A 15,804-nucleotide genomic window follows, 5' to 3' on the forward strand; every position below is an offset into this window, starting at 1 on the left:
AATAGGGGTGTGTGCATTATTTTCATATGATTTACCTAATGGACGTATAGTGGGGCCATGAATTCATGACCTGCAATTCAGAAAGGCTTTATCTGAAGCCATTATCAATTGACTTCTATTTGGCACCAACAGCTCTTTGACTACCATTTACATGGATGAATAAAACTTTTCACAAGCATGTTAATAGTTTGAAACTGTGTCAACACCCCCCCCCCCAAAAAAAAATCTCCTTTATACTGCACAGATGAATTGTGTAGCCCCTTAATGCACACTGTACCTCCAGTGGCACGCTGTAATAGTCAGTGAAAAAACATAGTACTACACCACTATGACCTGACACAGGGCCTTTAGTAATGCACTATGACTTGGTCATTGCCATTCTGGTAACAGCAAATTCATAACGCCATGTCTTAATGGGTTAAAACATCCCAGCATAATTGAAAGAACATCTTTAAATGTCCAGTCTGATTGGGCCTACAGAATGGTGATCAAAAGGGCCCCAAAAGAAAAAAAAAGGTAGGAAAAGGGTAACAAGTAGAAAAGTCAGCAGGTAAAGATGTGAAGTGAGATGTGAAGATGCATCCTTTTAACAGGACTGTTAACCATGCGGAGAGAGGTGGGCTCTATAGGCTATTTACTGGCAAATGATCCTCTGAGACAATCATCCACGAAAATACTTGATGTCGAAGAACTAAAAATGGTAGTCGTTGTCATGTAGGCCTAAGTAACAATGGATGGACGGCAAAATGAAAGAGTAGAGGGACCTACAGTAGTATTAGGCCATGCGTAAAGTTGTCAGAGTCTGCCACCTAGTGGTCATTTTGCAGTTTATTTAATCCACAGCGAACACACTTGTGCTATCATAAAATGGCAACAAAAGTGGACAATTTAGGGCATTAGTATTAGCAAAGGCCTATGACGTCTAAAATTCAAATTTCAGAAAATTGTCTGTCTGAAAATGTTAATATGTAGGCCTACGCCTAGCCTAGTGTCAGTATTTCTAAAAAAAATTATATATATATCATTGATATTATTATTATTATTGTTAGTATTATTATTGTACTATATTGCATGCGTAATCGAGAGATGAAAATTGTAATGAGTGGTTGTCGACGGTTTTGCCAAATGTGAAACACATTTGTGGTGAATCGTCTCGACTATGTCATTGGTCATGGTCACGCAGCCGATACCATTTCAGCTTTTGTGCGTTGTTGTTATGGATACGGTAAACATGTGAGGAGAAACGTGTGAAAGTACAGAAGGGTTGAACTCTATGCGCAGGTCAAACGCTCCGAACATAGCACACAGAGCCCCCCAGTTCTGAAAGGAGGCGGGCTGCGCCATCAGCTGTGTGCAGCAGGTAACTCGCCAGGGAAGTTGTTCGTAATGCCCTCATCCTATCCATGTCTACTGGGATTGTCAAAGGAGTCGAGCGAGCCATATCCTGGAGCAGCTGGCGAGCGGAGATCCTCTTCCGCACGGATTTCAAAGCAAGGTCTGTCAGTAAGAAAGCTCGCAAAGCGGCTGACGCACAGGTGATTGGGCACTTCACAGTCCCACAGAGAACAGACGCTGAATGGTTTTGACAGATGTCCTGTCTGCAGCATGCATTGTGGCGTCACAGCTAGTGTCCCGATGTGGAGCGTAATAACCGCACCTGCCGGGTGGGAAGTTCGGGACTAGCCTTGGCTATGCCAAAGGAATAACTCTCTTCACCCAGACACTTACATGTAGGTTTCATCCAAACATTTCTGTTTTGCTTGCATTTGCCTGTTTTTCTAACGATTTGTCTTTGCGTAATGACTGAAAGCGCTGTCATTGCTAGCCATCTTTTTGGGGGCCGTTGGCAAAGCGATTGCCATTGCTTTGGAGGTGACAGGTAGACTACTGACTGCCAGACTGTCTGGAGCCCTGCAATCCAACCTCCTTATCAATCAGCTGTCTCTGAAACTCATTCCACTAATGCGCTGTCAAGCTGCCCATTTAACCTGCATGTATTTACTTATGCAAGATCTTGTAACGTTCGCGTATGCCATTGTGTCCATCTCCGTCTTTCATAGATGGATTTGTCACACCTGTAATCCTCCCTATATCCCTCTTACGGGTCTCTCCAGTGGCAGCGCGCTGACAACTGCATGGGTCAGAGGAGCTGAAGCCCACAGCAATGGCCGACATATGAGAGCACGGCGACAAACCCCGGGCAGCCGTGGAAAGGAGCATGCAAGTGGGGGCCACCACAGCACCTGGAGTGGGTGGTGTTCCATATCACGCTGAGCGATTGAGGGTGCCTGCCTGCATTCCTGACTGGATGGATGGAGGGCCCCAAGACTAGGAGATGTGTCCAGCCAGGAGAACAGGGCGAGAACTTGCCACAGCCACCAGAGAGGCACCCAGTGTCCTCTAGTGCGGAGAGTGGTGAGTAGGGCCAGTTTGAGTTTGATCATTGAGCCACCCTTAATCTTTCTTTTCTCTCTTTTTTTAGTTGATTTGTTTTATTCTTGGTGCACATTCTCCCACACTGACATAGCCAAGCAAAAATAAGTATGTGAGGAGATAATCACACTTACAGTATATGGCAACCTATAGGTCCATAGGAGACAACTGACCTGCTAAGCAAGTAAAGGGAGAGGAGTCTGTTTACCTACTTGTTTAGCAATTAGCTGTGGTTGCCCAGGTGTGCATTTCAGTCTGGCTTTGACTATAGCAAGAGCCGTTTAAGAAAGAGCTGTTAAAATCCCCCCTTTACCATGGCCACCAAGCAGGGCGGACAGTATACTAGGCCTACTGTTCAGCAGCTTCATACAGGATTCAGCGTTTTCATTCAAACGTACCGGCACCTTGGCACACAGGGTAAATAAATGATGAGGGTCACGATCAAAAATGCTTTGCAGCAATAAGGCGGTCGGGAGCGCGCAATAATGAGGTTATTACGGTTGCATGGCTGTGCTCTCTTGATCCGATGGTGAAAAGGTCAAAGTCACAGCTCAAGTTACAATCCCAAAGAGATGATTAAGATGGTGTTGTGGTGGGTGCCTTGTTTTGCTCCTGGACAAGGTCCAACATTAAGGTTTTATTTTCTTTCATAGGACAATTGCCATTCTAGTATTGCCTGCATCAACTCTGCCCAAGCTGAATGGCCCAGGTGTACATTTCACTTGGTTTCCATAATCTACCAGGGTTTGAAATGCAATTCTGCGCGTATAAATAGCTGCTGAAATCCCACATAGAACCTCCCAAGACTATTCAGACCATACCCAAACGAACAGGAAGTAGAAAAACAGAAAGCTTAGACATTGTTTTCGCAGAGTTTTTTTGCAGAGATTTTTTTTTTAACCTTTGACCTTTTTTAACATTGTTATGTACATTGTTTTTGGTTAATTATTAGCACTCATAAATAATTGGTGCAGCATAGTAATGTGACAGTGAGACAGACATACTGTACATGCGGACTGTGAAGCACATTGGGTTGCCTTTCTGTGTATGAAATGGGTTATACAAATGCATGTGACTTGACTTGTGACTTGACTTGACCTTCCCTATGCTATGAAGACGTGGAGGGCCACAGCGATGGGGACCAGCCAGGTAGACCTCAGCAGCAGCAGAGCGAGCCTCTCACCCAGCCTGGCCCAGACAAACCCTCACGGGCCACTTCATGTAGGGACATGGCATCTCTGCTACACAGTAAAAAAAAATGCTGCTTTAATTCAATACTTAGAGAGTTGATTTAACATCTTTTAGTTTGTATGTGGTCCCAGAGAACTTTAGAAGAGTTGAATTAACATTGCATTTTTTACACCACTTACTCCCCACCATATAACCAGGCAGGTCCAGCGGTAGAGGGGGGCAAAGAGGTATTTTGTCCCGTGCCCAGGGAGATGAAGGGCCCAAAACTGGGTCCCCATTATGTTGTATCTTTCAGATGACTTTGTCCTGGGCCCAGCGGAACCTGTCAGCGGCCCTGTAACCAGGCCTTGACATTGGTAACTACCAACCAGCCAAATGCTAGTAACATTTGGCTACAGCTAGTAATGATTTCATCAGAGAGAGTAGAGAGAGAGAGGTTCCATTGGCCCATTGTTTCCGGGTTCTATTATTGCAAGGGGGAGGGGGGGAAATCCCCGTTTAGGCAGACCCAAGGACTGTTCTATTCAATGCTAGGAGTATTATGACACGCCCCTTTAGGCAGACCGGAACCTGGTCACGTTAGGTGCCCATTGCAACCAATCACATTGGCATATCTCTATATACTTAAAGAATCTCTGATTTCACTGTCACTCAGTAGCAGGCACTCTTGCTCCCTTACCCCATACCACATCACAACAGCTTCATACTCAGCGCTTCACACACGCTGTTTGTATTTGCCTGATTTACTTTCATGTCTATGCCATGTCATGTCAAGTTATGGTAGCCCCTTAGTGCACGCCGTACCTCCAGTGGCACGCTGTAATAGTCATTGAAAAGTTAACTGCCGTAGTACTGTAATACTATTACATAACACAGGGCCTTTATTAATGCACTACGACTTGGTCATTGCCATTCTGGTTACAGCAAATGTATAACACTGTGTCTTAACGTGTTAAGGTACAGTGGTACTTCTGACTAGAAGGAAGGCTGAATGGCCAGTGACTCAGGAGAGCCACAAACCACAGTAGCCAGTGAGCAAAAAAAGTTAATGTCAAGTCAAGCCCTGCACACAATGCAACAGCAATAATCCTGCTCCTAACTGACACATAGCAGATGAAGGAGTGTTTTTTTTTTACACTGCATATGCAGGATACATTTGTTTGCAGTATAATATACAAGAGATAAGGCAAGGTTTTGTTATGACACAATATTTAGTCCCTTCACTCAGCATACAATTTCCATTCATAAACAAGACACTCCACACTGAATTAACCCATTTTAGCCTGGAGTGACATATACACTGCATTCAGGTTCTTCAGATTTGAGTTTTTAAATTCAAAATGTGGGTATGTTAGAGCTGAATGAAAAATGTGATTCCTAGCTTTTAAATGCATCTAATTTCATGTTTTTAATGTGCATCGGAGACTGAGATATTTCCTTTTTAATAGGCCTAGGGCACCCTTTCCTAGAAAAGGGCTTGGGCTAAAATGGGTTAAGGCAACATGTAGATGTAGTGTGGCATACACCATTGTGAATAGACCCAGCCACAGTGAGTGGTTTCAGTGAGAGCTGAGTGTATAAACAGTAGCTGCTCCTAGTTGTGACTGTAATGAGTAACTTATACATGAGTCTGGTCTTCTGTTTTGTTGGCGGTGGTGTTCTGGCTTGTTTTACCAGTGCCACCCGCTGAAGTGAGAGTACGGCGTAGTTTGCTGAACCTGCCCATGATCAACCATGAGAGGCTACGCATGGCCCGCGCGGTGGTGGACAAAGCCCTAAAAGTACGGATGAACTCTCTCAAATCTAATGCTTCGATTTTTCTTATGTTTCAGACATGTGAACGTTTATTTTACCTGACATGGTTCGACGGTGTAGCTTCTGTCTTCATCAGAGGGTGAAACATAAGAACAATCTAAATACTGATTTAACAGTTAGACGTAACGAATGTCATACATCTCTTAAATCTAAATCAGGAACACTGGTGATGGCAACTATAATAGCTCATATTCTTCCTAAGAAATGATTTTAGTCAGGTAAGAATTCAGCAATGCGAAACAGGGAATAGGTATTCACCACACGCAACACATTAATAGACAACATTTATTAATGATGAAGTCATTCACTATATAATATAGAAGAAGATATAGTGAACAAATGATTAAGAAAGGCTTAATTAAGACTTTTATTAAGACTAATAATGCTTCATAAATGCCTAACAATTAGTGCAACTAAAACATTAAAGTTAAAAAGAGCACATGCTGAGTTATAAAATGCTACCAAAACACATGACATTTACAAAAAAGAAGCAAATGCGGTTGACCTCTGTAACATGTCTGCTCGTAATCATTCCTGCCCGATGTACAGTCATACCTGCCGTGTGTTTGCTGTGTTGCCAGATGCGGAGGACGTTTTCCATCCAGGGCCCGTACCCCGTGGTGCGGGCCGCCCTCAGGGCACGCGGGTGGGTGGAGCGCCGTCTCCCACGAGCTAATAGGCAAGTGGTGCGGCGGCGCGGGGACGACGAAGATGACACCAATGACGGGGACGACAGTGGGGACGATGACGATGACGATGGTGAGACGTTTTGAAAAACGCCATCGGCTACTATAGCAACGACTATAGCACTCTCTCCTCATGTGAGATTATTGCCAGTGTGTTGAGGTCTCATGGCTGTTATTTTGTGTTTTCAGATTGTACAGAGGATAGTGACAAAGATGACGTTGACGATTTGCATAACCTGATGGTGAGATGATGATGATGATGATGATGATGAATTAATTTATTTGACCATTTCTGATTAAAAAAACCTGGAACAGCAAAACTGAACCATGCATTAAAAAAAGTAATTGTCAGGGATGACACAAAAAGCCCTAAGGCTTATTTCCATAGTGGTGCCTAGCTGATGATAATGATGTTGATCTTGATTCCAAATGTTGGTCTTTACTGTATGGCGATTCAGTTTTAGCTATATTAGTAAACGAAAATGTCATTTTTGAGTGTTTGTTCATTTTTATGATTATGTCTGACTTTTATCCATTTCATTAATCATTTCTCTTTGCCCCCTTCATATACTAGTCACGTCTGGTGAGGAATGAATTAACATACTTCTACTGGACGACGCGCAGAGATACAATTGACACGCGCATACTGCGTAAAGAGCAGATGACCAATCACTTTGCCAAGGCTGGAACCTTCACCACCAAGGTTAGCAATCACTCCTGACCAGCAGGGCTGCTGACAGCTTTTTTAAAAGTAGTTTTTTTGGGGCTTTTCTGCCTTTATTGTTATAGGACAGTGTGAGAGTAGACAGGAAATGGTTGGGAGAGAGAGATGGGGCAGGGCTGGGAAATTACCCTGGCCGGATCCGAACCAGGGTACCCGTGGACAATGTAAGCCCAAATGTGGGGGGCTTAGCGCACTGCGCCACAGGGCCCACTCTGCTGCTGACAGCTTTAGCCGGGCCCTGGACAAAGTCATCTGAAATGGCCTCTCACCTAATATGTGTAAAGTAATGAGTACCCAATTCTGGGCCTCTTCTCTCCCTGTGCCCGGGACAACTGACCCGTTGGGCCTCTCCCCGTTAGCTGACAAGCGCTAATGACGGACGCCCACACACAGCTAGCTCATCATGACGTGCACTGTACACCTCCGCCTGTACTGTTTTCTCCTCACTGTGAACATCACTGTCCTGCACGATGCTCATCATTGTGTGCGGAATTGGATTATGAATGACTTTTTTTTTCTATCAAAGTACAAGAGAGTCCTTGTGCACAACCCCTCAGCAATGCAGGTGTAGGTGTGAGGCAGGAGGAGGTTGAGGCAGGAATCAATGAACAAAAGTCAAGAGACACCGCACACTGCTTACTTTTCTTTACTTTATTTCTCGGCCCCGAGAAATAAAGTAAAGAAAAGTAAGCAGTGTGCGGTGTCTCTTGAATTTTGTTCATTGACTTTTTTTAATATTTCAATTTCATTATTGGATTTGAAGACCATATTAAACTGAAGTAGGAAAGTGGTGATTTTGAACAGCCCCAACTCTCTTGGCCTTCATTATCGTCTTGATCTGTCTCTGTATGTATGTATGTGTAATGTATGTATGTGCTTTGCATGTCCGTCCGTCTGTCTGTCTGTCTGTCTGTTTATCTGTCTGTCTGTCTGTCTGTCTGTCTGTCTGTCTGTTTATCTCTCTCTCTCTCTCTCTCTCTCTCTCTCTCTCTCTCTCTCTCTCTCTCTCTCTCTCTCTCTCTCTCTCTCTCTATCTCCCTCTCTCTCTCTCTCTCTCTCTCTCTCTCTCTCTCTCTCACGTGCACACTCCGTTTCTCTATCTCACTCTCTCTCCAGGTTGGTCTCTGTGTTAACCTCAGAAACCTGCAGTGGTTTGATGCAGCTGACCCGGATAGCTTCTTCCCGCGCTGCTACAGGCTGGGGGCTGAAGATGAGAAACATGCCTTTATAGGTGAGGATTCTCTTCTATATGGTCAGCTTTTATTGACTGGTTGAAAACCATGGTTGGTTGAAAACCAAACAAAATACATTCAGAAGGCAAGCGTAAGAATTGATATGATACAGTTCATTCCCTTTCCAACACACATAATTAATTAAACAAAATAAAACAAAATAGCAGGTCCATTCAGCGACCTTGGGTTCCTTGATAGGCATTTATAAAACCAAGTTATTATTATTATTATTATTATTATTATTATTGTTATTATTATTGCACCTACCGGCCTTCATGCAAGGTGTTGCATTTAAGGGAAAATAAATAATAGGGTAGAATAAACAAGGATTCTTATTTTTACTCCCTTGTGGTATTGTGTGTGTGCGTGTGTGTGTGTGTGTGTGTGTGTGTGTGTGTGTGTGTGTGTGTGTGTGTGTGTGTGTGTGTGTGTGTGTGTGTGTGTGTGTGTGTGTGTGTTTGCGAACACACTATTTATTACCTTTGTTGTATGTAGATGAAACAAACCCTGAAATCCATTTTGATTTCCCTTATAAGAGGACTACAGGAGAACAGCTTGCACAAATTTGCTTCAGTTCCTGGTGGAGAAAAGTCACAGCACCGGAGGAGTCAGGAGCATGGCAGAGTCAGAAGTGGAGTCCGTTTTTAATTTAGCAGACATAGCACAATTAGGTAAGTGGCTGAGAGTTTGTTAAGGAAATGAAACGCTGTTTCGCTATGGTTTATCGTTTTCCTTCTTTGTAGGTATACTGTAAATATGTACTGTAAATATATTAGGCCTACATATACTGTAAATTATAGTTATGTAAAACGTTACTTTCCCTGCAGCCAAAAAGCCTTTCAAAAGACCTGCGTTGTCACTTGTGAGCGCAAGATTCATTGAGAGTGCGTTGCAAGTGTGCCAGGACTTTCTGGACAGCCTGGAGCACAATGATATCGATATCTCCATGGAAACGCCGCCCACCATGACCGAGCAAGAGTGGTTGGAGTTCATCCACAACTACTACCTGGTAGTCCAGTGAGTGCTCTCTTCTTTGCCCTTCATAGTAAGAGTATTAATAAGAGTAATAATAAGTTATATGATTGTTAGTAACCTGACTCTTTCCAGGTGAATGTACGTAGTTTCACCTTACTCCACACATCCACACACATGGCCGGGAGAAAGGTGAAAACATCCTTGCCGCCAATAAATGCCTTTAAAACTTTTCTCTGTTTTTTTTTTTAACTTCAGTGGACTTTAAACATGTTGCACAGATGCTGCTCCCGGACTTAATGGGTTAAAAAAATATCAACCTATGGTAGACTCTGCTTCACTTTTGTAATCGATGCAAGCAGCCATTGGTAACTGAAAGAAACACTTGTTTCTTCTGCTACTTCACATCAATGAAAATGTGCACTGAAGTCCTGATTGGCCCATTTATTTTTTGGCTACTTTCTTGGCCCTCGTTCCAGATGTTTGCTTTGAGAGAGACGGAACTACATTCATCAGACGAGAGTCAGGTTATGAGCGTCATCATTGCAGTGCTTTGTGTGCACATCCTTACACCTACTATGGCAATAACCTGTCATTCAAATGCAGTTGTGGTGAACCGCTAGTATTATGGAAACAACAATACACTAGGGGTGTATAAAGTGAAAATAGGGGTACTCTTACAGTGTATCTACCATATTAGGTAATGTGGAATAACTGGTGTATACTACGGTGTGTACTACATATACTACGGTATACTCTACCGTTTAAAGACAATGCGGTATACTCTACCGTTTAAAGACATGTACTAGTGTTGCAATCAGTAAGAGAATGTCTACTACTTTCTACACCGCTACAATACACAAATACATTCATAGAATTTGACAATAGCATTATGTGCCAACTGTTTTGAGTCACTTCTGCTGTCTGTCCCCCAGTGATGGTGCAGAGGTGGAGGTCAAAGGTCACCACGTGAGGGCATGCAAGGACATGCTGCACAGGCTGCAAGAGGTGTGCCCACAGCTGGATACGGACGGGGTCCATAACATCTGGATCGTCAAGCCTGGCGCCAAGTCTCGTGGCAGAGGTCAGATCAGCACAGAGGCCATTTTAGAGTAGATTTGGCCCACTACCATGCTTGGCTACTGAGAGGATACACCTTCTTTGTGAAACTCACTTGTTTACCACCACACATGCTTGACACCATCTAAAGTAAATTTGTTTATCTTGGTCTCTTCAGATCACACAACATGGTTCCAGTGATCCATATCCTTGGTCTGTTCATCTCTCTTGAGGCCAAGATAAACAAATTTGCTTTAGATGGTGTCAAGCATGTGTGGTGGTAAACAAGTGAGTTTTACAAAAAAGGTGTATCCTCTCACTAGCCAAGCATGGTAGTGGGACTGTCATGGTTTGGGGATGCATGAATGCTGTCAACATTGGCAATCTGAAATACACCTAAAAGAAACATGCATGTCAACATGCACTGTGACTACTGAAGCAGATCATGATATTCTCCATAGGATTGCATTCAAATATCACACCAATCTATTTAAGCCAGATGCAGACTCAAAATTTAAAAGTTCAATGCAAAGAAAGGTTGAAACGCACACTGATGACCTCCCTTGTCATCCCTTTTCATTTCGTTTCATTTCGAGACGATTCGAGCCAACATAGCCCCTTCTCTACCGGATTTTAATCTGGGGTGTACTCACTTTTTAATGGCTGTATTTTGTTTTTTTCTGAGTGAACAAGAAATTTAAGCGGTTAAATATGTTGTTAAAAGGTCACTAATAATTGTGTCAAAGTTACATTTTTGTAATGCTTTCCTATGAAAAGATATACTCAAACATCTGCAAAACTGTGAGGGGTGTATTCACTTTCGTGATATACTGTAGATGCTTCAACATTCTGCAACTAGCCATTTCCCCATTTGTGACTGAGCTCACCCCTTTCAGCTGTTATAGCACTTGTTGAGAAACACTAATGTAGTAGACCAACTTCTTTACACTGTCATATCTCTCTTGTTGGCCCTACCGTGGCTTAACCGTATGGCACTCGTCTGACCCTCCGCTGAGCCCTGGGTCCTTTGCCGATCCTTCCCCGTCTCTCTCTCCCAAATGTTTCCTGTTTCTCTCTCAAACTGTCCTGTCATAATAAAGTCTAAAAAGACGAAAAAACATTTAAAAAAAAAATCTCTCTTGTGCCCTTCAGGCATCATGTGCTCCAAGCGGCTTGACGAGATCCTGAAGCTGGTGGACAGCGACCCCACGCTGATCAAGGACAGCAAGTGGGTGGTCCAGAAGTACCTGGAGCGCCCTCTGCTGGTCCATGGGACTAAGTTCGACCTGCGCCAGTGGTTCCTGGTCACCGAGTGGAACCCGCTCACCATCTGGTTCTACAAGGAGTGCTACCTCCGTTTCTCCACGCAGCCCTACTCGGTGGAGACCATGGAGAAGTGAGTCAACGGGTGCATCCCAATATGTGACCTTGCCTCCTCCACTTGCCTCCTCCACTTGCTTCTCGTCATGATGACATCACTGACAACAGCATTATATTTCAATATATTGCAAAAGCTCAATTGTAAAGTCTTTTTCTCATTTGCAATTGGGATGGTGAATGAAAAACAGTCCCTCAAAAGTTGTTGTGGCGAGGCTGACAGCTGGGAAACTTTATCGTTTTCTCCACGGAGGAGGGGCCAGGAGGCGGGACGAGGAGACAAGCACAAGTGGAGGAGGCAAGGACACATATTGGGATGCACACAACGTGTGTGTGCCCCTTCATGATTTATCATAGTTTCTCTCCCATTCCCCCAACAGCTTTTTTATCCTGTCCCCTTCGTGCCATATGCAGCACTGTCTCCCCCTTAACTTCAAAACTCGACTCCGGTGGGACTCGAACCCACAACCTTTGAATCACCTCACTTGTAATTTCATAGAAGTCCAATGCGCTATCCATTGCGCCACGGAGCCGCCCTGTGGGCAGGGAGGACAACTGGAGTGTCTAAAAATAGGACGTAAATAGCTGTTTTGCCTTCTATGAATAGTACACTGTGCTGTACAGTCAGGCCTACTGGCAGAGGGGGACAAACGGGTAGGTTTTCCTCGGCCCAGGGAGACAGGGGGCCCAGAATTAGGTCCCCATTACATTGTATGTATTAGGTAGGGGGCCCTTTCAGATGACTTTGTCCTGGGCTCAGCGAAAGCTGTCACCCTTTAATGTCTGTACAGAGTGCTTTCAATCTCATTTTGAATATGTATGGTGTAAAATGAATTGTACATGTGATTCGTGACAGTAAAGGGGGCTTTCCATTTCCATTCCAACAACAACCTCATCCATGTGTGTGTGTGTATCCATCCCTGCAGTTCCGTGCACCTCTGCAACAACTCCATCCAGAAGCACTTCCAGCCCTCGCAGCAGCGGCACCGGGCTGTGCCTGAGGACAACATGTGGTCGTGCGAGCAGTTCCGCTGCTACCTGGAGCGGCAGGGCCTGGGCGCCAAGTGGTGGGACGTGGTGGTGCCCGGCATGAAGTCGGCGGTGGTGCACGCGCTGCAGACGGCCCAGGACCTGGTGGAGTCGCGGCGGAGCAGCTTCGAGCTGTACGGCGCCGACTTCATGCTGGGCCGGGACCTGCGGCCGTGGCTGCTGGAGATCAACGCCAGCCCCACCATGGCGCCCTCCACCTCGGTCACGGCCAGGCTGTGCGCCGCCGTCCAGGAGGACACGCTGCGGGTGGTGCTGGACCGCAGGGTGGACCGTAACGCCCACACGGGAGGCTTCGAGCTTATATACAAGCAGGTGAGGAAGAGGCAACGGCAGAGATTCTAGGAGTATTATAGAGACATGACAACGTAATAGGTTGCTATGGGCACCTAGCGTGACCAGGTTCAGGTCTGCCTAAAGGGGCGTGTCATAATACTCCTAGAATGAATAGGACAGTCCTTAGGTCTGCCTAAAGGGGGATTCCCCCCCCTTGCGACAGTGGAACCCGGAAACAATGGGCCAATGGAAACTCTCTCTTATCCACTCTCTCTGGCAACGGTGCAGGACCCCCTGGAAAATCTCAAGGGGGTTATCATTGATATAAATAAATAAATAAATAAATAAATAAATAAATGGGTGCCAAGTGGGGGAGGGGTGCTAGGGTTGGGGTTGAGGGCTTTGCGAAAATATTCTTTGGTACAAAAGTGGGTTGCATCAGAAAAGGTTTGGGAACCTGTTTAGGCTATGTTGGTGACTATTCTGTTACAAATTCCACTTGTTCAACCAATGTAAATTGAATGCTTATGTTGTTTTTCATCCTGCTGTGTACACAATACCTGTAGGCAGCAGTGGATGTGCCCCAATACGTGGGGATGAATCTGCTCATCGAAGGCTCCCAGGTCAGGAAGCCACGCCCTCCAGCCCCGAAGCCCCCAGAGCGTCGCCGCCCACCGATCCCCAAAGAGAATGAGAAAGACAAGCCCGACAAAGACAAGGCTGAGAAAACGCGCCCCGAGCAGGCGCGCCCCGAACAGACACGACCCGAGCAAGCGCGCCCCGAGCAGACGCGCCCCGAGCGCGCCCCAAGCCGGAAATTTTTCAAGTCAGTGACAGAGCTGACGTTCACCAATGCCAAGGTACCGCCCTCGCCCGCCCTGGTGGACAGGCGCAGGTTCCCGCACCGCATCACCCTCACGGAGAACCTGAAGCTGCCCGCCAGGATGCTGACGCGCTCCCTGGAGGTGCCTTTCCGGAAGCCGTTCCTCTGCGGACACCCGGTGAGGCCTCGCTCGGGGCGCGCGCGCGTCACAGAGTTAACCCTGAGCCCCACGCTTCCCCTAGAGGTCTTCAGTCTACACGACTCGGACAGGATCCGCACTGTGGTCATCCCCACCCCCCTCATCCCCGAGCCTGCCGTCCGCTACCAGACATTCTCACAGCACTACCGCAGAGTGTTGAGAGTCGCCTGCATGGGACGAAACATGCAAAAAATATGACGTTCAGACTCAGAGACGAGTCGACTTGCTATTAAAAAAGACTTTTGCACATATTGCTACTATTGTATAAAACCACTGTACCTCACTGCAGGGCTGCTGACAGCTTTGGCTGGGCCCAGGACAAAGTCCTCTGAAAGGGTCCCCCCACCCAATACATTCAATGTAATGAGGACCCAATTATGGGCCCCCCATCTCCCTGGACCTGTAATAACTGACCCCTTTGCTCCCCCTTGTCCGCTTCCCTGCTCACTGCAATAAAGTATCATGCAACCAAACACGAGGATTAAGAGTTGCTCAAATTTGAATGACTTAACAGCAAATGCACACATACAGTGCCTTCAAAAAGTCTACACACCCCTCCTCAAATGTCAGGTTTTTGTGATGTAAAAAATTACAGAAAGACAAATAAATTCACAGCTTTTTCCACCTTCAATCTAAACTATTAAACTGTACGATGCAATTGAGAAGCAAGCATGAAGCTTCAAAGGGAAACAATAGAAAATAAAAAACCTCAGTTAATATGGTTGCATAAATATAGACACCCTTAAATTAATACTTAGTTGCAGTACCTTTGGGCTTGTCTGGGCTATTCCAAAACCTCAATCTTATTCTAGTGAAGCCATGCTTTTGTAGACTTAGGCATGTGCTTGGAGAAATTGTCGTTCTGAAAGATTAGCTCCTCTGCATCTTCACCTTTCTACCAGGGGGGCGAAGGTTTTGTGCCACTACCACGGCCCCTGTGAAAAATTTCACAATTCCCTCCTCCCTAATGAAGGCCCCAGTTACAGCTGAAGAAAAACAGCACACAAGAACAATGCTGCCACCCCCATACTTCATGTTAGGTATGGTGCTATTCCGGTGATGTTTTGCGCCAAACATACTCTTTTGAATTATGACCAAAAAGTTCAATCATGGTTAGTCTCCCAAATGCATGTGGGAAGATGTGTTATGGTCAGGTGAAACTGAGGTTGAACATTTTGGACATAATTCCAAAAGGTATTTTTGGCACAAAACATCACCGCAATAGCACCATACCTAACATGAAGTATGGTGGTGGCAGCATTGTTCTTTTGTGCTGTTTTTCTTCAGCTGTAACTGGGGCCTTCATTAGGGAGGAGGGAATTATGAACATTTCCACAGGGGCCGTGGTAGTGGCACAAAATATTTGGCCCCCTGGTAGAAAGGTGAAGATGCAGAGGAACTAATCTTTCAGAACGACAATTTCTCCAAGCACACGCCTAAGTCTACAAAAGCATGGCTTCACTAGAATAAGATTGAGGTTTTGGAATGGCCCAGACAAGCCAAAGGTGCTGCAACTAAGTATTCATTTAAGGGTGTGTATATTTATGCAACCATGTTAATTGAAGTTTTGTATTTTCTATTGTTTCCATTTAAAGCTTTATGCTTGTTTCTCAATTGCATCGTACAGGTTAATAGTTTAGATTGAAGGTGGAAAAAGCTGTGAATTTATTCGTCTTTCTGTCATTTTTTTTACATCACAAAAACCTGACATTTGAAGAGGGGTGTGTAGACTTTTTGAAGGCACTGTATCTACAGTATAGTGCACTGTGCTAATTAAAAGAACACAGAAAAGGTTCATCTATCATGTGGACCTTGTGGGCCATAAATAATACACAGACACTAAAGAAAATGACTCTATAAAGAATGTATAGGCTAAACGTGTATTTAACTTACAGTATGGATAGACAGCAGTGTTCAGGTGAAAACTATTGATAAAATCAAATAATATGATGAGGGCATGCAAAATGGTC

General features: G+C 44.9%; 1 protein-coding gene and 1 non-coding gene across 5 annotated transcripts; one reads left to right on the forward strand and one right to left on the reverse strand.

The window, feature by feature from the left end:
- Positions 1-1,374: 1,374 nt before the first annotated feature.
- Positions 1,375-14,313, forward strand: ttll3 (tubulin tyrosine ligase-like family, member 3). 4 transcript variants are annotated; one of them, XM_063215610.1, is made up of 14 exons: positions 1,375-1,730; positions 2,115-2,415; positions 3,550-3,681; positions 5,302-5,405; positions 6,021-6,198; positions 6,315-6,367; positions 6,700-6,828; positions 7,966-8,080; positions 8,618-8,752; positions 8,909-9,098; positions 9,989-10,137; positions 11,265-11,508; positions 12,416-12,851; positions 13,379-14,313. In XM_063215610.1, exons 2-14 carry the CDS (start codon positions 2,313-2,315, stop codon positions 14,030-14,032), a joined length of 2,622 nt encoding a protein of 873 aa, XP_063071680.1. In that variant the 5' UTR covers positions 1,375-1,730; positions 2,115-2,312; the 3' UTR covers positions 14,033-14,313. The 4 variants fall into 4 exon arrangements, with proteins under 4 accessions (XP_063071680.1, XP_063071682.1, XP_063071681.1 ...); XM_063215612.1 differs by having other exon boundaries at positions 3,550-3,654; XM_063215611.1 differs by having other exon boundaries at positions 1,375-1,495.
- On the reverse strand, positions 11,931-12,022 carry trnar-ucu (transfer RNA arginine (anticodon UCU)). The gene is given in 2 exon segments: positions 11,931-11,966; positions 11,986-12,022. It is a non-coding gene; the product is annotated as a tRNA-Arg (tRNA).
- Positions 14,314-15,804: the final 1,491 nt, after the last annotated feature.

The sequence above is a fragment of the Engraulis encrasicolus genome, chromosome 14 (genome assembly GCF_034702125.1).
Source record: "Engraulis encrasicolus isolate BLACKSEA-1 chromosome 14, IST_EnEncr_1.0, whole genome shotgun sequence".
NCBI classification, from domain to species: domain Eukaryota; kingdom Metazoa; phylum Chordata; class Actinopteri; order Clupeiformes; family Engraulidae; genus Engraulis; species Engraulis encrasicolus.

Excerpts from the sequence above, each read along its gene's own strand:
- ttll3 (XM_063215610.1), top strand. The coding sequence starts at position 2,313 with ATGGAGGGCCCCAAGACTAGGAGATGTGTCCAGCCAGGAGAACAGGGC. Across the intron at positions 6,829-7,965 it reads CTGGAACCTTCACCACCAAG|GTTGGTCTCTGTGTTAACCT; the intron begins GTTAGCAATCAC and ends CTCTCTCTCCAG. Across the intron at positions 8,081-8,617 it reads TGAGAAACATGCCTTTATAG|AGGACTACAGGAGAACAGCT; the intron begins GTGAGGATTCTC and ends TTCCCTTATAAG.